The 23,333-nt window shown below is 32.1% G+C and overlaps 4 protein-coding genes and 2 long non-coding RNA genes across 14 annotated transcripts; 4 read left to right on the top strand and 2 right to left on the bottom strand.

The window, feature by feature from the left end:
* Positions 1 to 82: 82 nt before the first annotated feature.
* LOC126756745 (uncharacterized) lies at positions 83 to 15,393 on the bottom strand. Of its 5 annotated transcripts, XR_007666635.1 has the most exons (6): positions 15,302 to 15,393; positions 15,130 to 15,225; positions 14,990 to 15,072; positions 3,470 to 3,545; positions 608 to 792; positions 83 to 533 (listed from the first exon to the last, which is right to left on the bottom strand). It is a non-coding gene; the product is annotated as an uncharacterized LOC126756745 (long non-coding RNA). The 5 variants fall into 5 exon arrangements; XR_007666637.1 differs by lacking the exon at positions 3,470 to 3,545; XR_007666639.1 differs by lacking the exon at positions 608 to 792.
* LOC126756738 (potassium voltage-gated channel unc-103) lies at positions 1,782 to 12,400 on the top strand. Of its 2 annotated transcripts, XM_050470012.1 has the most exons (16): positions 1,782 to 2,079; positions 2,147 to 3,023; positions 3,131 to 3,374; positions 3,690 to 3,871; positions 6,356 to 6,376; positions 7,864 to 8,018; positions 8,536 to 8,656; positions 8,711 to 8,831; positions 10,123 to 10,241; positions 10,309 to 10,499; positions 10,649 to 10,791; positions 11,151 to 11,344; positions 11,419 to 11,513; positions 11,613 to 11,734; positions 11,797 to 12,070; positions 12,202 to 12,400. In XM_050470012.1, the coding sequence occupies exons 2-16, from the start codon at positions 2,148 to 2,150 to the stop codon at positions 12,299 to 12,301; spliced, it is 2,958 nt and encodes a 985-aa protein (XP_050325969.1). In that variant the 5' UTR covers positions 1,782 to 2,079; position 2,147; the 3' UTR covers positions 12,302 to 12,400. The 2 variants fall into 2 exon arrangements, with proteins under 2 accessions (XP_050325969.1, XP_050325970.1); XM_050470013.1 differs by lacking the exon at positions 6,356 to 6,376 and having other exon boundaries at positions 1,790 to 2,079.
* On the top strand, positions 14,930 to 15,519 carry LOC126756744 (bolA-like protein 3). The gene is made up of 2 exons (XM_050470019.1): positions 14,930 to 15,077; positions 15,138 to 15,519. Exons 1-2 carry the CDS (start codon positions 14,958 to 14,960, stop codon positions 15,321 to 15,323), a joined length of 306 nt encoding a protein of 101 aa, XP_050325976.1. The 5' UTR covers positions 14,930 to 14,957; the 3' UTR covers positions 15,324 to 15,519.
* A 425-nt stretch (positions 15,520 to 15,944) lies between these two features.
* Positions 15,945 to 19,238, top strand: LOC126756742 (ras-related protein Rap-2c). Of its 2 annotated transcripts, XM_050470018.1 has the most exons (4): positions 15,954 to 16,449; positions 18,389 to 18,526; positions 18,592 to 18,709; positions 18,773 to 19,238. In XM_050470018.1, the coding sequence occupies exons 1-4, from the start codon at positions 16,315 to 16,317 to the stop codon at positions 18,928 to 18,930; spliced, it is 549 nt and encodes a 182-aa protein (XP_050325975.1). In that variant the 5' UTR covers positions 15,954 to 16,314; the 3' UTR covers positions 18,931 to 19,238. The 2 variants fall into 2 exon arrangements, with proteins under 2 accessions (XP_050325974.1, XP_050325975.1); XM_050470017.1 differs by having other exon boundaries at positions 15,945 to 16,449; positions 18,592 to 19,238.
* On the bottom strand, positions 17,750 to 22,470 carry LOC126756746 (uncharacterized). 3 transcript variants are annotated; one of them, XR_007666640.1, is made up of 4 exons: positions 22,382 to 22,470; positions 20,398 to 20,480; positions 20,064 to 20,195; positions 17,750 to 18,305 (listed from the first exon to the last, which is right to left on the bottom strand). It is a non-coding gene; the product is annotated as an uncharacterized LOC126756746 (long non-coding RNA). The 3 variants fall into 3 exon arrangements; XR_007666641.1 differs by lacking the exon at positions 22,382 to 22,470 and adding an exon at positions 21,989 to 22,087; XR_007666642.1 differs by lacking the exon at positions 20,398 to 20,480 and having other exon boundaries at positions 22,382 to 22,464.
* Positions 20,475 to 22,837, top strand: LOC126756739 (cholinesterase). The gene is made up of 2 exons (XM_050470014.1): positions 20,475 to 21,016; positions 21,118 to 22,837. The coding sequence occupies exons 1-2, from the start codon at positions 20,602 to 20,604 to the stop codon at positions 22,590 to 22,592; spliced, it is 1,890 nt and encodes a 629-aa protein (XP_050325971.1). The 5' UTR covers positions 20,475 to 20,601; the 3' UTR covers positions 22,593 to 22,837.
* Positions 22,838 to 23,333: the final 496 nt, after the last annotated feature.

Below are 23,333 nucleotides of genomic sequence, written 5' to 3' on the forward strand. Positions count from 1 at the left end.
GTTGTATTATTTAATTTTGTCTCTTTGCTGTGTTTGTTTCAACTATACACATTTATGCAAATAAAAATATTGAATATTTTGTGACCAACTATCAATTTATTTTCTTATTTAATTTTCTTTTTTTGCTGTACATATTTTCAATTAAGTTTTTATTTAAGGAACGAATCCTAAAATACATTCTAGCTCTGAAAAACAATTATTTTACTTTGGTGCTACAATTTACAAAATTACTAAATCTAAGTACTTCTGGACGGAATTTGTCCATATACATATGCAAATCAGTACCATTTAAGTCGTCAAATACTGCTTGCTGTATCTGTTGGATTTGAGAGTCCTCCTTCAGATAGGTGATCCACCAAAGTATAAGACGAACAATTTTCTGAATTGGCACAAATTTCGGGGTTGTCTTTACCAAGTTTGTGGCAGATGTACCCTGCCAAATTTTCAAGCTCGTCGTTGTTGAGAATCTTCAAGTCATCATTTTTTTCTATTGGGTCAGAATGGATTAACTGACACACGTTGAAAAATATTGCCTGTATAAATATAATAAACAAACATACATGCGTATAAATAAATGGAATAAATTGTTAGTTAAGATTATTATTACAATTAGGATAAGAAACAGTGGTTTAAACGAGACTCCATCCTTTTCTGCCGTTCATTAGCCTCTGCAGGAGTTAATCTGGTTAACGTGAGAAAAGCGCTAGGTAGCAACTTCGCAAGGTAGCTGCAACCACATTCAAAGGCGCGGGCGAATAATAAGTCAACCGTGACTTCAGCAAGAACAGCTGACTGAAAGCAAACATGCGCATTACGCAATCTTGTTTCTATCATTCTTGGCGTAGACCTATATTTTACAACTGATTATGTAGAATACAAACATTTTTATGCGATGAACTCTGAACTGATTGAGATAAAGATTACGCCAAATTTTTACCGTTGCCTTTTCTGCTTGGGCGGTGACAGTAGTGACCAAGAGTTACAAAATTGAACCAGAGACGTTTACCTTTCACTATAGACGTTTCTGTTGTTTTTTTACAATTTACTGTAATCGTCATGACGTCACGATGTGACAATCTTGTTTCTATCATTCTTGGATAAGCTCCACACCTTAAACTGAACCTATAATACTCCCGGATGTGTATGCGTAGGTTTGACTAAAAAGTATCGTCACTTTCCATAAGTTTGTAGAAGGAATAAACGTTATGAAATAGAAACTACTCATATTGAATCGAAATTCAAAATTTGACTTATAACTTGGGTAGCTTCTGCTAGCAGAACATATCTAGATAAGAAGGATAACTTGACAACGAACGAATAATTAGACTTTTTCGTGACCAAAACACCAAACTGAAGACTTTACTACTCCTTAAATTCCAACTCAAAGCATAACTATCCGCGCAATTTTCCATCAAATTCATGAATTTTAGCTGAAGTCGAGTACCTTTTCGACTAAAGTGGTCGTAACAATCGCTTTATAATAGTCCTCAACGTGTAACAGTAAAATTTTTTGTATTGAATATATCAAAACGTAAAGTTCAGAAAATCTAAGCGGGCGTAAATCTTGGTTTCTTAAACCGAAGCTTCAGATTCTTCCCCATTCTCATTCCGGTTGAAATACCCGGTTCAGTACACCTAACAGACAGGGAATCTGTCATTCTTAACATTCATAATAGATTATACATGAGCTTTTTGGGTACTTTGAGATCCCTAGCTGATCATTCTTAATGAACGTCATTGCATGCTTATTTACTGTAAAAATAAATAATCAGATTCGAAGTTTTTAATATCCAAAACTTATGTAGTTCGGTTTAGTTTTACTGTTTGCTTTGATGTATTAAAAGTTCAAGTGCATAGCTTTAGGATGAAATATGTAATTCAACTCTTGCGCAGTTCGGTAATATTGATTTTCCTATTACTTTTTTATATTCACACGAATTCAGTTAAGCTGTTAACTTAATGAAGTTTTTAATACAGTTAAACTCAGAGAAAATAACTGTTTAATATACATATGTGAACGTGATTTATTTTTCCATATTTATTATAACATAAAATATCAAAGATACTCTATAAAGCGAGGTAAATATTTTTCAATACAATTTTTAATGAACCTACTCATCAAGTCGCCTCAACCTACATATTACAGCATGTCTCATAATCCTTGTTTCGAACTAAATGAAATCCGGATTTTGGATAAAATTTTAAGGCAATGTGAATATTATATATCAAATAATGGCATGCAGCAAGCACCACAAACTCGTAGTAAAAAAGTGTGCCTCAAGGCAAATAATTTCAATGAATTACTGTTGAATAATAACTTAAACAAATTTGTGGAAAAAGAGCTATTTTCATTTATGTGTAAGCTCAGGAAAATGGACAAGAAAACCATTTTTGTTTCGGATATACTAATTAATTCCGGAATATTTACGGAAGGTTATGACTACAATAAGTATTCATTAAATACTAAAAATCATATAAATGTGAATCGATTTATTTATCACAAAATTGCCCGAACAGATGAAAGTGAAAATATAACATATAAAAAAATTAAAAGTAAATTAGGTGAACAACAATCTGACAAGTTTATATATGAAACCACCAATTGTATGGTTGCTGAGAATATTAGCAAAAGTAAAAAACACTTTTCGTCATTAAATAAGAATAATAGCGATGATACGAACAGCGGAAACCAATGGAACGTCTATGACGGAAACTGTATGAAATGTGAAGAGAAAAACATACATGCATCCGTGGCACCAATCGAAAAAGATAAACTACACAAAAACAACACTTTTTATGGAAATGATTTAACGTGCAACAAACGAAAAGATAGAATACATAGTCAAGCAAATGTTTTTGAGAAGACTGTATCATATGACAGCGTTCGATCAAAAATATCATCTCAAAACTTTATAAAGAAAAAAATTCCCCAGAGGCTTTCAAAAGAACATACCGATGACATTCCCGACAAAGAACCTTTACTTGGGCCAAAGCCACTGAAATTGCCAGATTCAGTGGAGGCTGTAAGTAAAATATACATATCTAGCATTTTTTAATTTATACAAAGGTGCAAAACAAGAATAATACGAGACTTTGTATTTTCACCATTATTCGCAAATTACTTTTGCAGGTCTTGTCATTAGGTTCAACAATCTTACCGGATAAAAAGATTGACAACACAGAATATCACAAATGGACCATATTACACTATTCACCATTCAAAGCCGTTTGGGATTGGATAATATTGATACTTGTGATATATACAGCAATATTCACACCATATGTGGCTGCATTTTTGCTTGGAGAGCCAGATTATCAACGACGAACAAACAAATATATTAACAGTGATCCACTTGTTATTGTAGATTTAATTGGTAAGTTCTTTTCGAAGTGATTTATTCCACAATAGTGGATAGTACACTATACTATAGTATATTATATAATAGTGTAATGTACAATGTGTACATACATTTAGCATTTAGACTCTAACTCCTCACTCTAAGCCTTTTGTCAAACAGATGCAAATACATAACAAACCGCCAACTCTGAAACGAGAGGTAAAAATATAAAAGTAGTTTATAGCATTTAAACATGTTTCAATTGGATAATATTTATGGATTAAAGCACATAAACCATATACTTATGTACATACCTTGCTACATTTAATATATCTTTTTTCTAAATTTCAGTTGATGTTACTTTTGTAATTGACATAATCATAAATTTTCGAACTACATTCATTGATGGACAAGACGAAGTCGTCTCGCATCCCGGACGTATTGCGGTTCACTATTTAAGTGGATGGTTTCTAATTGACTTAGTAGCTGCAATTCCCTTCGATTTACTGCTAGTTGGAAGTGATACAGACGAGGTAATTTAATAATTTGTTCAAAATAACCCATCCGTTTGAAAATATATGTATCTAGACAATGCAGTTTTCTTACATACCAAATTTTGGTTTCTAGTAATGATAGATACTTTTTTGTCTTCGCAAAATTCATAAACCACAAATTTCAAGACGTTGGCCTAGGTAGGCGCACTTCCTTACATACCTATCTCAGTACTGGTTTTTGAATACTATATAAACATAAATACATACATATATCCAATTACATGTATCGCAATTATTTTTCTCCTGAGAAATTAGAATTACGCTTCATCTTTCATTACATACATATGTACATATGTTATGATAGATATCTACATATGTATGTACATACATAAGTGCTCCTGCGAATTGAAAATTTGTAAATTTCTATTTCAAAAATAGGATTTAACAACATTTCAAGTGCCTTGAATTGATTGAACAGGGTATATTCAGTTGGCACGAAGTTTGTAATACCCATAAGGAAACGTCGCAAGGCCCTATAAAGTACATAAAGTAATATATGTATATATACGTATGTATGTACATACATATATGACCAAAGTGACGAGCTGAGTCAATTTAGCCATGCCCGTTAGTCTGGCGGGCCGTCTGTTTGTACATACATATGTATATACGAGAACTAGAAACTTTTCGGACGCACTTTTCTCCCCTTCTGCTCTTCTTTAATGAGTAAGTTTTCTAAGCGTGTTACTGGTCCGATTGCACCCTTATATAATGCCAACTTTTCATGCACGGAGCATGTGTACCAAGTTTCATGAAGATTTCTCAATTTTTACTCAAGTGACAGCTTGCAAGGAAGGACGGACCTGATCATCTATATACACATACTTATATGTATAACCGTACATCTAACTTGATTACCTTTAGGACAAAGGCAAACAACCGTTTGGTGAACCAAACTATTATACTCTTTAGCAACATGTTGCAAGACTATAAAAATCCTTAAAATATATAACATTTTTTTAAACAACACAATCATTCGCTCATATTGGAACTGAACACCTCAGGGCTACTTTTATTTCTTGGAATAAGTCTATTATAGTCCACATTAGGTATACAATATACGCCAAAAAATATCATTAAATATTTTGAATAACTATACAACAGCAAAAATTATAATGTATTTGCATAGCATTTTATAAAAAAAAGTATGAGGAAATAGCTACTTTTATGGAATTGATACCGCAACAAAGAAACATACCTAGACTACTTCTAACACGTCGATATTTGAGAATGCAGTTATCAAAAAACCATTTTGTACTTTTGTCACGTGTTTTTTAGTAGTGCACACAATATTGAACGAAAAAGTATGCATGCTACATATTAAATCCATCTTAACTAAATTTGTTTTGACCAACGTCATTCAACGGTGGCCGGTGGTGCCTAGACCGTTTCAGTGCCTGATCCCTACCACAATTTCTGAAATTTGTGGGAGCGTTTTTACTAATAGCGATCACCCCTCGACAGGCAGATCTCATCTAGCATGAGAAATTCTGTCCACCAGGTTCCACTAAAATTTGTATATTCTAATGTAAAATGTAATTTTTTTATGAATTTCATGTAATTAAAAAGTTAATTATTTCCATGTTATTAAAATAAGATTTCAAATAAAATTAAAAATTCATATTCATAAAGAACTCGCATATATATCTCTTTCTTATGAGTATGGTATATACCATAATCATTGAGCTGCGCACGCAGATGTCTTCCAATTAAAGAGAACTTTAGCGATGGACTATCAGCATCACAAACAGTAACTCTTTTTACTTAGTAAAAAGAAACGAAACTATACTCGAACTAAATTTATTATTTTAATTATTTCTTCTTCGTTTAATTTTTATGTGAATAAATGAACATGTATGACGATCGAGTAGACCAAAGAGCATTTCTTCGCTTTTGTTGTATATAATATTACATAGTAGGGTTGAATAAACATATAAACTTTAATTACATATACATACATATATATGTATATAATGGGTATATGATATGCATGTATACTACATATGTATGTATAATATATACATATGTACATATATACAAATGTACATAAATGAACCGGCAATAATAAATAGCGCACGTATGGTCTCGTAACCAACATACATTTTCAAAGGGAATTGTTCTCATATCCCATATATGTATGTATGTATGGGCACAAGTACATTTCTGAAAAGACTAAATATACATACATATTTACATTATAAAAGAGTAATGTCTATACTAAAAAAATAGTTTAGCTGTACAGCTCGGTCAACACCTGAGCAAGGTGTACCACACCACTTTGTAATTTACTTAAATACTTAATTTTAAACACGATAAAGATAAATTAAGCAAATTGCTAAAAAAAAGTAATTTTTGGGATTAAAGCAAAGTACATACATATATTATCTAAATAATTTTGCAAATATTTTCAAACCTTTTGTATGTTTAATTTTTGTAATTTTTTATGTGTCCAATGTTTTACAGCTCGGCTTGGATAATGAAGAGGTATTATTAGTGAATAATTCTTTCTTTAATGAGCTTTTGAGCGCAACTACTTTTTTATGTTTAAGCAAATTAAAAATGCTGTATTCTTACCCAGTAGCTTCAATTCCACAATTATACACTTCTAAGTATATAATTTAACACATTGTGCGTGCTATTTCAATTGCAAACGGTTCTTATTACTTGTCGCAATATTTTTTATTATCGCCATTAAACAAAAAATTGCCGAAAGCATTCATTGGCACATTTTCATAGAAAAAAATAAACAATGCATAAACAAAAAGAAATCGTTAGGTTTTACAAAATTTATTAAAATGCGAAAAATGGGTCCAATAATAGCAGAAAAGTTCTTGTTAGCGCTGCTGCACTGTATGGAGCACCAGGAACACCTATATACATACATTTATGAAATGAAACTTGTATGTATGTATGTATAAAGAGTACATGACATACTATTAAAAAATAATACAAGAATAATATGAATCAATAGCAACCTTAATTCATCCGTTACATTTAGAATACCGCTATCATCATCTAAGTATATATTTTAAATGACAAGCAGATTTACATTAATTTTATTGACTTAAAGTATATTTATATTTTTTTTTAATTCTTGAATAATATGCATTAAACCAAAACAAATGTCAAATCGATTGATGATTTCATTGAATTTCTCAAAGGCTCTAAGAATTAAAACTCATATCCATCTCCTAAATTAATGCGAATTCTTTCTACTGATTAATTTATGAATTATGATACTTTTTAGAACTCTCTTTGCCTGTCGAGGTTGTTTTTTCCAATTTAGTGTCTAGAATAGAAGCCGATATGTTTATGTGTTTACATTTTAATGACTTCCAACTAAGCTTAAACAGAATATAAACGTGCAGTATATGGCAATTGACAAACATATGCATTATAAAGAGTACAAGTGAGCGAATCTGACCATACATACATATTTCTGAATACCAATTTTTCATCCATTTCAATATCGATTTGAACAAAATAAAACCTGAATGTGGATCTTAATATACATATATACCCAATGGTCTTTTGCAAAGCTACATTTTTTGTTGAACCCGCTTTATACGAACATTTTATAAATGAGGCTGCCTGTGGCGTCCATGGTGAATAAAAAGGTCTTTCAATCTAAAAAGTCACCAAAAAGTAAGCAGTAAACACTGTAATTTTTATGATTAGCACCTCTTGCACATAGGAATTCAATTTTGGTATCAATTAACAATTTTAATATTTCTTTTACATCAATGCATGTGATCATAGATATTTTGTATGATATTAACAGTCAAAGCGAAATTGTTGATTGATTGCAAATAAAAAGAAAACAACATACGCACTTATCTACATACACTTATAAATTTCGTTTACCAATTTCCGGGGTATTCCGAAAATCCCACCTTGCACACTTTGCTTTAAAATCACGTGTCCTTAATTACGACTTTACGTTAGTTAAATAATATTTACATTTTTTGCAGACAACCACTCTAATTGGATTGCTCAAGACTGCCCGACTACTCCGGCTCGTGAGGGTAGCGAGGAAAATAGATAGATACTCAGAATATGGTGCCGCTGTATTGGTTCTGCTCATGGCAACTTTTGTACTGATCGCCCACTGGCTGGCTTGTATTTGGTATGTATTTATCTCACATACGCTTTAAAGACATCCTTTAGAACACTCATATGTATATTTATTACTAAAAAATAATTATTAATTTAAATAACATACGCACCATTTAGATTTAATATCGAGGCAATCGTTTCGGGTGTTTAGAAAAGAGATTGTTTAGAGAAGAAAATTTAAAATATGTCTTAAAAGTAAAACATTAAGGTCAGTTTGAGCAGTTACCAAGCTCTACTTTGGCTATACGAGACATAACTGAACTTAAATGAATATTCAGCTTGAAGTCGTAAGTAATGTATGAAAACGGAGCCCCAAATGAATTCACCACTTTTTCCGTAGGCGATCAGTACCAGTACATATGTATGTATGTATGTAACATATACTCGTTTCAAAGCGTTGTGTATGGTCAAGTTTTTTATGGTATTGGTTTAATTTTCACGCTACTTTTCTGTTTATAAAGGTTATGTATATACTTATACTGAACATATACACATGTTCATTATATTCAATATATTTGCATTTGCAGGTATGCTATAGGAAATGCGGAGAGAACTCTGTTAACAAAAAACATTGGCTGGCTGCATTCATTAGGAAATGACATTCAAGAGCCATACTTTGATAATAATACTGGTGGACCGACAATTAAGGTATAACATATGTAAATATTAAGTAGTTCCCATACATAAAAATAAATATTTTAGTCTAGGTATATTACTGCGCTCTATTTTACATTTACATCGTTAACCTCTGTTGGATTTGGTAATGTTGCTCCAAATACTGACGCTGAGAAAGTTTTTACAATATGTGTAATGCTTGTGGGCTGTAAGTACAATTAATTCACTTGCGTTATTGGATGTGTGTATGTACATATTTTTGTGGAGCATGTTATTCAATGATATGTTAATAAATTCATGATAGGAACAATTTTCAAATAACGAATTTCGTTATATTCACTAAATGTGAAATATTTAGTCTTCACCAGACTTGATCCCTTACTTGCCCGGGTATGTTATTTGTATTTTGTTATAAATTAATCAAGGAAACAGATTTCCTCAATTATTCAAATTCAGCATCAAACGGGATACATTTCCCTTTGATTTAATCCATACAAATTTTTTCATTCCGGTTTTAAGCACATACTTATGTAAATGCTAAAGCTTATTAGTATCTATTATTATTAATAATTTCGATCCGCATACACTTGCCGTTTATAGTACACATAATGTTAGCCATGACAAGAGAGAATTAATAAGCAGTTATTTATTAGCTAATGATATTGATTGTCACAGTTGGATAGGTACCCCTTATTTCCCGTCTCATTAAATCTATTAATATACAACACCACAATGAGGAGAAGCTAAATGTGTCAAACATATGTATGTATATCAGATACAGATCTGATCATAATGGGTACTTGAATCCACAAACTTAATTCTATAGAGTGAAATAGTTAATTTTAACTAGATATACAAACATATCAATATCCATAATTAACACGTAAGGAAGAGCTACATAAGTTCGATTAATGGCGTTTTGTGATCCGATTGCGCCCATCTACGAACTTGTTCTCTCTTTTTTGCCAAGGAACATGTGTACAAAGTTTCACCAATATATCTTAAGTTTTACTCAAATTACAATTTGCACGGATGGACGGACGGAAAGACAGACAGTCACCCGGATTTCAACTCGGCTCGTCATCCTGATCATTTATTTATATATAGCCCTATATCTATCTCGATTAGTTTTAGGTAATACCACTAGGTGAACAAAAATTTATACTCAGTGGCAACATGTTGCAGAAGTATAAAAATTAGCTAGAATAGGATTATTATTAATTTGAGTCAAAGTCTATTAAATTAGGATATTCTCGATATTTACAATACTTGTTATAGGACAATACATTTAAATGGGAATATATTTTAAACATTTGAACAGTGTTTCCTGCACTGGAATATATAAGGGTCCCAATCGGCGGCCGAAAAAATTGAAATTTCAACAAAACACATTGTACATCGTTCTTTGTGTACTTGGGTTATAATAAGTATAGCTGTTCTGAAAGTGTTTATGTTCATCCTTCAGCGCTCCAATATAAAAACCCATTAAATTTTTTTAGCTCTTATGTATGCGAGCATATTTGGAAATGTTTCTGCAATAATACAAAGACTTTACTCGGGTACTGCCAGGTATCATACACAAATGTTGAGGGTGCGTGAATTTATTAGATTTCATCAGGTAATCCAACACTTTGCAAAAAAAGGAAAAATATGTTCATGAAGCAAGATTGAATACTTAATTTTAGATTCCAAATCCACTTAGACAGCGATTAGAGGAGTATTTTCAGCACGCTTGGTCTTATACGAATGGCATCGACATGAATTCAGTTCTAAAGGGGTTTCCAGAATGTCTTCAAGCCGATATTTGTTTGCACTTAAATAGAAAACTGCTAACAACGTGCTCGGCTTTTGCGGGAGCCAGCCCCGGTTGTCTGAGGTAAGGTACATATATACATAAGTAGTTATGTATTCGCTTAAATATTATATAATTGTAAATCATTATTTAAGAGAAAGTAGCTCAATTGTGTTTGCAGAAATAATTATAAACAATAAGCATTGATATCATTTTTGCAAATTATTTTACAGAGCTCTCTCTCTAAAATTTAAAACTACTCATGCACCTCCTGGAGACGTTTTAGTACACAAAGGAGACGTTTTAACTTCATTATTTTTCATAGCAAGGGGTTCAATAGAGATACAAAGGGATAACAGCACCGTCGTAATTTTAGGTACTAAATGACTTTACACCACGATTTTATTTTGTGATTTAAAAAGTAGTTAATTTATGAATCCGTTATTGCTTTAGAATTGATGTTACAAATTGACGCACATCTTGAGTTTCGTTTTATTTTGGATTTCTGTCAATAAGCCATGGAAATTATGGACATGTATAAGTACATATGCATATGTACTACAATGAGTTCAAATTACGCATTACACTTACACATTACATATAAATACATACTTATGTATATTTATTTTTAATTTTAGGCAGTTACACCCTACTTAGCTTAACAGTTAAAATCGGTTATATTTTACTACCTAATCTGGATATGGAATTATAATTTAAAATTCACTTGTTATTTAGGTAAAGACGACATTTTTGGAGAAAATCCCTGCAACTATGCAACCATAGGAAAATCGAATGGCAATGTCCGTGCTCTAACGTACTGTGATATCCATAAAATTCACAGAGATGATCTCTTAGATATATTAGATTTATATCCAGAATTTTCAGAAAGTTTTGCCAATAATCTTGTTTTAACATATAATATGCGGGATGTAAGTAAATTAAATCGGAGGGATTTTTATGTTTATGTTTTAAAAATTTTAAAAATTAATTTTTATTCTTTAAGGACTTTCAAGCTGGAGTCGAAGTAAAACACAGATATTTAAGAGCAAAATCTTTAGACAGAGAAAGAAGTACCAGTGATATAACATCTATACGAATGTAAGTAACAAATTGCCGGAACGTACAAGTACATTACGTTGCACTGCAACCGATGTTAATTTAAAGAATACGATAACCGAGCGAATCTTTCACTTTCAGTTTTGGTATTCATCAAAAGAATAAATCAAAAGGAAATTCCGCTCCAACAAAGGTTCAAAATAAAGAAGCACTAAATGATGGGAAGGATCCTTCAAATTACCAGTTTGATATTCAAAACAAAGGTATTTAAATAAATAAATATTGTGATATATGATCTACAAACAACTGACTATATTTGATACAGATGATATTGAAAACATGCAGGCAATATATAAAAATACAAAACATAGACCAGCTTCTCTTAATCGACATAACTTATCAAAAAGTAATCTTCAAGAAAATAGTAAAAACCACAAAATTAAATATATAAATGAAATGAACTTATCCACATTTGAAAAGCAAAAACAAAGAGCCACTTGGCTTCGTCAACACAAATTAATCAATAGCACAGCGCAAGAAAAGGTCTTGCAAGATGCCTCACTATATTTAGATCAGCAAAGAACTGCTGTCCACACAAGGTAAGTTGTTTTTCGCAACTTTTTCGTAAAAATTAAGTATTTATATGTATATATTTGGATGTATGTTTGTAACTATGACTACAATGGCCTATTGTTTTTAAATAAATTTTTTATGTAATTCAATCTCATAGAGACTCTGTGAAATGCAACGTATTTTCTGAAAAAGCCTTACCTACTCCAAACGCAACCATAGCAACTACGGAGTCATGGGATGAACTTGACAGTGTATGATTGACTGTAATTGTTTCGCAAATTTTAGATAAAAAAATTTATAAATAATACCACATTGAAGTGAAAAGGAAATATTAAAATGCCATGCACATGCGAAAAGTGTTTTTGTTTTTGTTGTGTCAGCAAACGGAAGGGCGCGATTCTAAATGTTTGTTGGTCTTCAAGCGGCAACTCAAACCCAAATAAAAGTCCAAGAAACAAGCGAAGGGTTACTACAGGCTTGCGAGGTAACACTGCAGAAGTGTCCGTAAACACTGATGTGATTCCGAACCGAGTATATGACAGCGACAGGCTAAGGTAAGAAACTTATGGAGCGGACATCGAAAGCATCGCGGACTTCGGTAGGACTTCAACTATCAAGGGCAATGCAAATGTGCCCAATAGTAGCGATAGAGGTTAGGCTGGAGCTCACACCATTCCATATTGTAATGAATCAAATAGCAAAACATACCAATACTATACGCTACACATGATAGCAGAGGAATATGGCAAGTTCGTTTGAACAAATAAAGGCCATAGGTGAAAAGATCCCACTGTGCCTTCTCCCAAGAAACGACATTACCAAACGCAAAATACTTCAAAGATAAAATTACTCGACAGTAAAAGCGCCCATACACGAGCACACAAGTGCGTTCGATCGGTATGTGTGCGCTTGCGGTTTATCGTGTATGGGCTTGTACGCGTACCGATCCATGTTCGCGAAAATGTTTGATTTTTTACGATCGGTGCGCGAGCATGTGTATCGTGTATGGCGTTGTCGGCGCACAAAATCTCATTTCTCTCGTGTCACCGAACAGTGAAGGTCGCGGACAATGGCAAGTGTTAAGGGCAGAGCCTGCTTTCGAGGCTTCAAAAAATCGATTTTTTTGAGGATTTTTTTGGGAGGGAAAGAAATAATTGATTCAAGCGAAATTTCTAGGCCTTATAGTTATATATTTGAACATATTTCACAAATTTTTTGGATACGAAATCTTTGATATTCTGCCTTTGGGAAGCAATTACCCGATGCATCTTGCATGTACATTTTTCGGACGGCGGGCAGGATGCAGGTCCCAATTTCTATCGGAAACAAAAAATTCAAAGAGATTCATATTTTTTTATTAATTTATCTTCTAGTTAAACTAAGAAAATTCCAAAAAAGTGTAAAATTTAAAATTTTATTAAAAATTGAATCACTATTTATTCAATTTTTAATAAAATTTTAAATTTTACACTTTTTTTTGATCAAAATAATTTTTTATGCTGTTGAAAAATATGTTAAAACTTGACTTTTCTTAATATTCTTTTTTAGTTTAAATATAAGATAATTTTATGTCAATGATAATAAACTTTGCCCTAATTCCATACGACGTTTAGTTTTTTTTCTATCCTGCCCGCCAATTAAGAATAATCCTAAAAATGAAAAACCGAGAAATCACGCTTCAAAGTTTTCGCGTTTTGCCTAAGCGCTCATACATATATGTACATAGTGTAAGAAAAATAAAAGTTGGAATAACTTATTAACGAAATACAATGAAATAGATAAAAATGCTACATTAGAAATAAATTCCAAGAAATGTTCCGCTTGCCTGTCGCACATGTTAACTCTGTGAAGAACGAACGCAAAATGGATGTTTGTGTCGTGTATGGGCAAACGAATTCATACCGATCGAACGCACTTGTGTGCTCGTGTATGGGCACTATAAGATCGAATGTAGTAACTCCACACTTAAGCTACTTCCTAGAAATAGCGCTATCCAATGGAACACTGACGGCTCGCAAATATTGTACGTATCGGTATGGTGCGTGCCTGCGCACAAAAGTTTCCATCGCCATGTGACGTTTTCCAAGCATATTGCAAGCACAAAAACGTTGCAATAAGTCAGTGTGTACATATAAATAAATCTTTGTCCCAACTATCACAATGAACCTAATTATATTACGATATTCAGGCAGCAGTAAAAGTTGTCAATATTACAAGATTAAATCGCTATCGGTGCAAGAGTACATAGAAGAGCCTGTCAATCTGCAACTGAATTCACATTATCTGGGAGCAGGGACACAAAGGGGAACCGGATAGAAATTGGCTGACGAACTTGCCTGCCGTACCGAAGGCAGACGAGGTCTACGTAACCCTAACGATCCCGGATATTTATTCGGTCAAGGATTGTCATTTAAGCAGCATTCCTACGAATTACTTTAGGAAGGTTTTCTGCTGCTGGAACTACAACGAACTTGCCCGTTCTGTAGCCTTTTTATATTTTTCAACTATTAGTTGGGACATTGTTTTTGTTGCTATTATGTAATGTTACTCAGTTGGCATCGAAGTCATTTAACGTTAGGTCCAGTTCTCGACGGGGTCACGGGACCTATTCATTCCTATAGCAAAATATTTTCCCGCTAACTTTGTTTATAAAATTATAAAGTAGTGCCATACGTAATATAAGTTGTAACATATGACAAGAATTACATGATAGAGACTCTCATTTTTCTCTCAAATGCGTTCTCCGGTTAAGCCGAAGCGATAGGGATCACGTACCTTTTAACAGCTGATACAAAATAGACGAGATATTCGCCGACCTTGGTCTTAAATATCTACATATAATTACTAATTATCTGAAACACACTGTACCTCTTCATATTACAATTTCATGTTCATTTCTTCTGGTTGAAATTTATGGTTATAATGAGCCGTTTGCGTGGAATTACCTCGATTTTAACGCGATTTTTATCGTCAGTTCAACAAAACAACGCCCAGCAGCAAATACACCAGTTATTAACTGGCAGATTTCCTAAGGCAAATATAAAGTTAAAGTCATATAATCCGCTTTTTAAACCAAAATATTTACTCTTATAGGCAAGCGTCAACGTTGTAGATGTATCTGGAGGTTGTGGTGCTATGTTTGAGGTGTTTGTGGAAGATAAAGAATTTGAAGGTTTATCCACTTTAAAGCAACATAAATTAATAACACAAACATTAAAAGAGCAAATAAAAAATATGCACGGTGTCCGCATACATACATCAATACCAAAAGCCAAATGATGCATCTTTATAAATCAAATCTCTATGCCATGGTTGAAGCAAACAAGTTGTTATCTAGTTTTAATCTGCTTTCAGTAACATTAGTGAATAAACGAGAATACAACAGGGTGTACGAAATATAAACGAAAATAATTTGTAAAGAAATGTTAACGAGTTGAAACCCAATAATTAAAAATTAATTGTTCTTCACATTTTATTTCGCATATACTTTAGTACATCATTAACTCAAAATTGGTGTCGGATTCAAAAAATATTTTTATTTGCATGTGCAAACAGGTCAATTAACTCTATTCCGGAAAAAGTAGATTACTTTATCGGAAATTATCTGAATTTTGTTCATCATAGCGTTGTTAATTGACGATCTAACCCTTTCTGAATCGGTGAGTTGTGTGAAAGGTCAATGAGTTGGGAGAGGTTATTAAATCACATTGTTTAGGATACAAATGGACTCAATTTTGTTTAACAAAGAGTGTTTGACGAAGTAGTAAAACTAGCTTGTGGCCTTTGTGGATGAAGAACAATTATGTATTACGCATCTTTCAGATCAGTTTTATATGATTGTTTAACGCATTTATATCGCCCTGTTATGTTTTATAACAATAAATATTCCGCATAGGGAACAATCACAACGCATTTATTGACGCTAATTGTATATATGTGGTGAAACATATTGCATTTTGCATTTGTAATTTTAATCAAGTGAAGTAATTTAGAAGATTTGTAAATAAACTAATTGTTACATATACAAGTTCAAGTTAAAACGCAATTTGTAAGTTTAAAATTTGCCATGTAATGAAGTTGAGTGTATTTAGTTATTTTCGATATTCCTCGTGCTAGCGTTTGGTATACAATAGTCAAGTACCTACTTTGTTTAAAACTGACAAGAAAGATTTAATTAGCTTTCAATAATAGCAGTGCAATAAACTTTATTATCGGTCAAATTGGCTGGCCAGTCTCATTTGAGACTCACGGAATATAAGATTTTAAAATAATGCGAGAATTTAAAGTGGTTGTGTTGGGTTCGGGCGGTGTCGGCAAGTCTGCCCTTACTGTCCAATTCGTTTCCGGGTGCTTTATTGAAAAGTACGATCCCACCATTGAAGACTTCTACCGAAAAGAAATAGAGGTAAGTGCATAAGTTACAGATTTAACATAATATGTATAAGATTCTAATTTCTTTAGTCAATTACGCGAAGTATTTCATTAAATGAATGATAATATAAATAAATAAAAAAGTCGGTTCCTTTTGTTATGCATTTCTATTATATTAGTTGGTATAAATATTATTCCTATCTAATGGGGAAAAGGTTGAATCATAATGCTTAAAAAGCGACTCTAATATGAATACAGATAATAATTTATAGAAATTTATATTTATAATTGTAATATGACTATCAAAGTAAATATATTTAACTCCGAAGCCTATGTCTCCTCACTAATTTGTTTGAAAAGTCTTTTAAATTGTAACATTACCAAATATCATGGATAATCAACAAGTTCATCTAAAATTTAATTTTTATTATTTTTGTTTAATTTCTCACAAATACTTTGTAAAATTTCGATATTTGCACAGTTCCTTGAATTCTGCCACATTAAAACAATCTACGACTTTTTTTAATTTTATACCCAGGATGGATAATAAATTGCTTTAAAATTGTTTTACTAATGATATATGGTATATTCATATTTTTTTTATATACATACATATTTATACTATTTAATTATAGTCAATCTTTATCTTACAATTCTACAAATCAGTGTTCCAATTTTCAAGCCAAAAAGATAATAATAACAAATGAATACTCGCTGAAATACCTAGTTTTTTTTTCAAACAAAACGAGTTCCCCTGATGAAGCATTAAATTGTCGTTTAAAGTAAAACGAAATATATGTATGATACGTATACGTACTTGTAGCTATTTTTATTGTAACGGTAGCACGGATAATTAAATGAGATGTTGTCATCTCGAAGTATAATTGGAGACCCAGGAAACCTAATATTTCGACTTGGCTGAACTATCGGGTAGGCATATAAATATCAATGTCACACCAGGACTCATTGCATGCAGGGCATATGTTTGTTTACCCCGTAAACATAAAACAAAAATATCCACTTCCAAGATTTGAAAACTCAGCTTAATTATCTAAATAGTCCTCAGAAGTATTTTTAACTATTGGGTTCTTCCAATAGGGTTGATTTGATTTCATGTGTCGTTTTGGCCATTTTTAAAATGTAATGATCTGTAATTCCTTTTCATTGTATTTGGTAATGTTTACAATTTTATGGCACGATTACGATTCTTTCGGCGCCGCGAATTGATAGTACGGATGGATAGAGGAGGTCCTCAGGATTAAAAAATGTACACATACATATATACCGTCCTCAGACTCATAGTTTTCGAGATATTTCACTTTGAAGTTCCACAATTTTATATGCAATTCACTCTTATTTTGTTTTGTTTTTCTTTACATGTCATGACAAATACCGCCGAAAGAATCGTAATATTGCCAATTTTATCATGGAAAATTATACGCAAGAACAAAGTTTACACATTATTCAAATTTATTATGAAAATAATAATAAATAGTTAAGAAAATCATCTCCGATGAGACTTACTTTCATCTGAGTTCATAAACAAAACTGTCGATTCACCACTTAAATTGATAGTTTGTTGTGGTTTTGGTCTGGTGGAATCATTTATCCGTACTTGTTTCTAAATGAAGCTGGTTACAACATTATTGTCAATGGAGAGCGGTTAGTTATCGATGAAAACCAACTCTGGCCGCAATTGGAAGAAGTTAATTTTGACAACATCTGATCCAGCAAGACGGAGAAAAGTTTGGGGCTTCAATGATTTTAATAAATTATGACATTGAATGGCCACCAAAAAGTTGTGACTGAACACCATTATACCACTTCTTTTGGAGTTATTTGAAGTCATTGGTTTTTGAACGTGCCATTTATCACTCTTATTGGAAAATCCTGTATAATACAATACGCATAAAACTTTATTTTTAAATCATTTAATAAACTTACTTATAAATTTCAATTTTACAATAATTCAGGTTGACAATTCACCGTGCGTATTGGAAATATTAGATACCGCTGGTACAGAACAGTTTGCATCAATGAGGGATTTATATATAAAAAATGGACATGGATTTATTGTAATGTATTCGTTGACAAACCATCAAACTTTTCAGGTAAATTGAATTATCGAAATAATTTTATGGAAAGTCTTCAAACTAAAAAAATACTATCATTTCAGGATATATCAAGCATGAAAAATGTCATAACAAGAGTTAAGGGAAGTCAACCGGCCCCAATTTTACTAGTCGCAAATAAAATTGATTTAGATTGTCAAAGAGAAGTTTCTACTGAAGAAGGTACGGAATTTAGATGTAATTATATACTGATTTATTTATGTACTATTACATATTTATTATTAGGAAACGCTCTCGCTCGACAATGGGACTGTCCGTTTATTGAAGCATCAGCAAAAGATAGAATAAACGTAAATGAAGTGTTTGCAACTATAGTACGTGAAATGAATATGACACAGGAAAAACGCCAGAAAAAAAGTTACTGTTGTTGTACACTTTTATAGAAATATTAAAAAACGTATTAATATAAAATTAGCTCAAAAGTGTACGAGTAATTGTATTATTTTACTTTAATATATTTTGCTCTTAACTTACACTGATTTTCCAAGGCCATGCAAATATACGTATATGAAGGTTATTTGTATAACATTAACGAAAGACTGGAAATTCTTTAAAATAATATAAACCACTTAAATATCAACAGTGACTACCAGAGTCATGATTAGAAGAGTTTAAAAAGTGTATGCGAGAAGTAGAAATCTAAATTTGATAAGTGAATAATAAAATTTGAAAATTAAGGGAAATAATTCAATTGTGACTATACTTTCTTAAATAAACCCCCTATATCTGTATATATGTATATAAAGCTCATTATATAGGAAAACTCTAATGAAAGACAAAAGGATGAACCTGGTTAACTATATTTATAAATCAGCGTACAGTCATCGGCACCGTATCATTCACATCTCACGACAACAACAGTAGAGTAAAAGCATCCACCATAACACTTGCATTTTATTTGTAGAAAAAGTCACATCCGTGAAATGGGCGAAGTGTAAAAACTGGGGTGCCTTCGAATGCACTTCCCCCTTGCCGAGTTCTGTGAACTTCGACTCAATTTTATAGCTCCTGTCCAACTAGACTATTCGGTTTCGTAAGATTTAGCAACACATAAAAAATAGATGACGCACATTCCCCCTTGATGTGTGAGATGAGTCATCCCTAAATCTCGCAATCGCAAAGTGGATTGAAATTGAACGTAGTATGTACTATGCATTTATATACGTATCACAAAACCATAACAGCTTAGGATACAGACGCTCCCACAAAATACAGGTCTACGAAACCGGACCGAACTTTCATCTGGGTGAGGATTACAGTATTTCTCAAGGTAATATGGAGAAGTCAGTCAATTCAGACATATGTATATATTGCATTTCAGTTATTTCTGGCTCAAAGTGGTCTATATATTCGAAACAACGTATCATCAAAAATTCAGAATTGATTTTTTTGTACTGAGTACGATTTACTACATAATATTACATATGTATGTACAAGTATATGTACAAATTTTTCATTTTCTGATAACAGACATGGCCAAGTAATAACCGAAATTCAAATTTATATTATTACTCACCGATTCAAACAGGACTAGGTAATCGACGTAACAGCCTTTGAGCGGATGAAATCTGTTTTATATATCTTCCTACTTTATTTCAGGTGGCGGTATGTATGTATGTATGTTGATTCCACTAAATGTGTAATTTACCTACATATTAAAATCTTTCTTGAAAATTATAAATTTTAACATATTACATTTATATAAGTAACTACTTTCGTTTGGTTATAGGAAAATTGAAAAGGATGCATAAATATATAAATATTATATATATATATATATATATATATATATATATATTATATTATATTATACTTTTAGAATGTGTAGATGTGCGTATGTATGCACATACATAATTATAATATTGCAGTACCCACAGATATCCAAAACATTTCTTCTTATAGGTAACTAGGAATAATATCATGGCAACAAGCTCTGCAAGTAAAATAATTTAATTTTCCATGACAACAGCGTAAAATTAATTTATGGGAATTTATGTACATGCTTTACAGCTAGCAAAGAATTTGCAAGTGATTAATTTGAGAAAGTGTTTACAATGTTACAGTTCAAAATAAAAAAATCCTTTACGTTTTACGTTAAAGTATTCGTTACTTTAGGTGTATATTTTTTGCATTTTCTAAATCATATTAATTGCTTAGAAGCTCCGCAAATAACTCTTCCTGGCCAGGGCATAATTGTTGGGACTTATTTAAAAATGTTTCGGGCACAAAATATTAAAGCATATTTAGGAATAAGATATGCACGCGCTTTACGTTTTTCACCGCCAGAATTAGATATGTCTGAATGGCAAGGAGTTCTGAACGCAACAAGATTTGCTCCGTTTTGCTGGCAAAATCCTTCCAATGTAAAAAACACGATATTGCATAACCTTCTCAGAAATAAAGTCGCTGGAGACTATGATATTACCTATCATGAAGATTGTCTGAATTTAAATATTTTTGTTCCAGATGGTAAGAGTTTTTCATAGCTACATACATACATACATACATGTACATATGTATATAACATTACACAAAATGTATCTATATTTTAAATTGAATCATATTTCAAGGATCACCCGGTGTTAAAGGATATGCTGTAATATTTTGGATACATCCTGGAGATTTTTCACATGGATCACCAATAGACATTGAACCCTTCCAGATCGTGTTTAAGCAAAAAATAATAGTTGTGACGTTTTCATACCGCTTAAATATTTTTGGTTTTCTATCAACGGCGGATGGTGAAGCCCAAGGTAACTTCGGATTAATGGATCAGTCTGCTGCGCTGTTTTGGGTGAAAAAAAATATCAATCATTTTGGCGGAAATGAAAATAAAATTACAATAATGGGACACTCCGCGGGGGCGGTTAGTGTCGGATTGCACTTAATATCTGAAGAATGGTCAAAAGGTGGTTATTCAGGGGCAATTATGATGTCTGGAAATCCAATAACTGACAAAGTCGTGCGCGATCCGAAAGTTTATACCGAATCATTGGACTCAATATCAACACTATTTGGCTGTAATAGAAGACCAACGTCAATGCTTTTAACGTGTTTGAAAAAAGTTGATGCAAAAACACTCATAACAAATCTTCCAGAAGTGGAATGGGGGCCTGTAATCGATTATGGCCTTAGCAATACATCAGCTCACTTCATTAAAGACTATCCTCAAAAAATATTCAAAGATGGAAACTTTCAAAAAGTTCCCATTTTAATCGGCGCAACCAATATGGAGGACATTTTTAATTTGGTTGACGATATAACAAATCCCAAGTTAAATGGTGATGACTTTCTTCATGTTGTTGATGAAATATCTAAACATGACCTTAAAGCTAATACTGAAAGTGATGAAAACTGTACAAATTCTCAAATAATAATCGATGCAGTAACGTATATGTATCCAACACAAGGGGAAGGAGTTAACATTCTTAAACAACTTACAAATTTCCATACGGACCGTATGTATATTGCACCATTATTTTTTATGGCAGATGTATTAGGCAAAGGAAATAAGGTGTTCGCGTATTTATTTAGTGTTCGTCCTCAAACTCAATTTATCGACCTGCCTGAATGGGTGGGTGTACCTAAGTTTTTTGATCAGATATTTGTATGGGGCGTTCCCTATATGAACAATACCAGCATTCTGAAAGAGTGGAATTCGAGCGACAAAAAAATAGCAGATGTCGTGATGACAATGTGGGCGAACTTCGCAAAATCTGCGGACCCTATTATTTCAAATGTATATGTCAAATGGAATTCATTTACAGGTGAAAACAATACTGTTTTAATAATAAATCAGAATTTTAATTCGGAACAGGTAAATAATATGCTTACCGTGAGGTTTTGGAACAATTATTATCCGAGTTTAGTGAAATTTGCCGCTAATTGCTGTGAAGTTGCAAATACCGCAATTTCAATTTTTGTTAACAATAGACATTCAGTAACTTTTTCACTAAATTTCAGCATTATTTCCGCACTTATAGTTGTTAATATTTTTCTAATGAAATATATAGGATGTGTACATGTTATCTGCATATATATATAATACAAAAAATAGTAAATAATTATTTATATGCCATCATAATGATTAATAATCATAGCAAATTAAATATAACAACATATGTATTTACAAATAGAGCAATTTAATAACATATCACAATAAAAATATTTTTTATGTGAATAGGAATATGTACCAGAATATTTTTATATTAAAAACAAATATTTACATTTACTCTACCTCTCATAAGAATAAGCTTACACAAATTAAAAACCTTATTATTAAAAATTAATAAATATTATATAAATATATTACTTAATTCATATTGCTTATAATAGTAGCGCTTGATAAAAAAAAATATCAATGTAAATATGTATGTATATCAAGAGTGTGATCTCTCAAAGAGTTCATAAGTCCGAGTTTAGCCAGAGAACATCAGAATCTTTGATGTTCTCTGGTTGAATTGAATTAAACGATCATATATCATCGACCCAAACAAATACCCGGAATATGGACGAAGAAATTGTACCAAGTTTATCGCCCTAATGCTTATTCACACACGTAGACTTTTGTTGCCGAAACTAATAGTTTGTAAGCGAGGTGGTGGTGGAAAAGAAACGGGAACATCGCAATATTCCGCAACAAGCTTTTTGTTTGTTCGTAACAATTCACTGCTACGCAGTATACTTTACATTCTCTGGTTTGGCATCCTTTTGAATTTGAAATATGGTAATCTATATGGTTACAATGGCAGTGAGCTTGAAATTTTGGATGAAATATACATAATAT

This window comes from Bactrocera neohumeralis, chromosome 4 (genome assembly GCF_024586455.1).
Source record: "Bactrocera neohumeralis isolate Rockhampton chromosome 4, APGP_CSIRO_Bneo_wtdbg2-racon-allhic-juicebox.fasta_v2, whole genome shotgun sequence".
Classification (NCBI taxonomy): domain Eukaryota; kingdom Metazoa; phylum Arthropoda; class Insecta; order Diptera; family Tephritidae; genus Bactrocera; species Bactrocera neohumeralis.

Coding starts and splice junctions, on each gene's coding strand:
- LOC126756738 (XM_050470012.1), top strand. CDS start 2,148: ATGTCTCATAATCCTTGTTTCGAACTAAATGAAATCCGGATTTTGGAT. Junction 3,375..3,689: donor TGTTATTGTAGATTTAATTG/GTAAGTTCTTTT, acceptor TCTAAATTTCAG/TTGATGTTACTTTTGTAATT. Junction 11,735..11,796: donor GTTTGATATTCAAAACAAAG/GTATTTAAATAA, acceptor TATTTGATACAG/ATGATATTGAAAACATGCAG.
- LOC126756744 (XM_050470019.1), top strand. CDS start 14,958: ATGGTTATAATGAGCCGTTTGCGTGGAATTACCTCGATTTTAACGCGA. Junction 15,078..15,137: donor TAACTGGCAGATTTCCTAAG/GCAAATATAAAG, acceptor TTACTCTTATAG/GCAAGCGTCAACGTTGTAGA.
- LOC126756742 (XM_050470017.1), top strand. CDS start 16,315: ATGCGAGAATTTAAAGTGGTTGTGTTGGGTTCGGGCGGTGTCGGCAAG. Junction 16,450..18,388: donor TCTACCGAAAAGAAATAGAG/GTAAGTGCATAA, acceptor ACAATAATTCAG/GTTGACAATTCACCGTGCGT. Junction 18,527..18,591: donor CAAACCATCAAACTTTTCAG/GTAAATTGAATT, acceptor CTATCATTTCAG/GATATATCAAGCATGAAAAA.
- LOC126756739 (XM_050470014.1), top strand. CDS start 20,602: ATGTTACAGTTCAAAATAAAAAAATCCTTTACGTTTTACGTTAAAGTA. Junction 21,017..21,117: donor AAATATTTTTGTTCCAGATG/GTAAGAGTTTTT, acceptor TCATATTTCAAG/GATCACCCGGTGTTAAAGGA.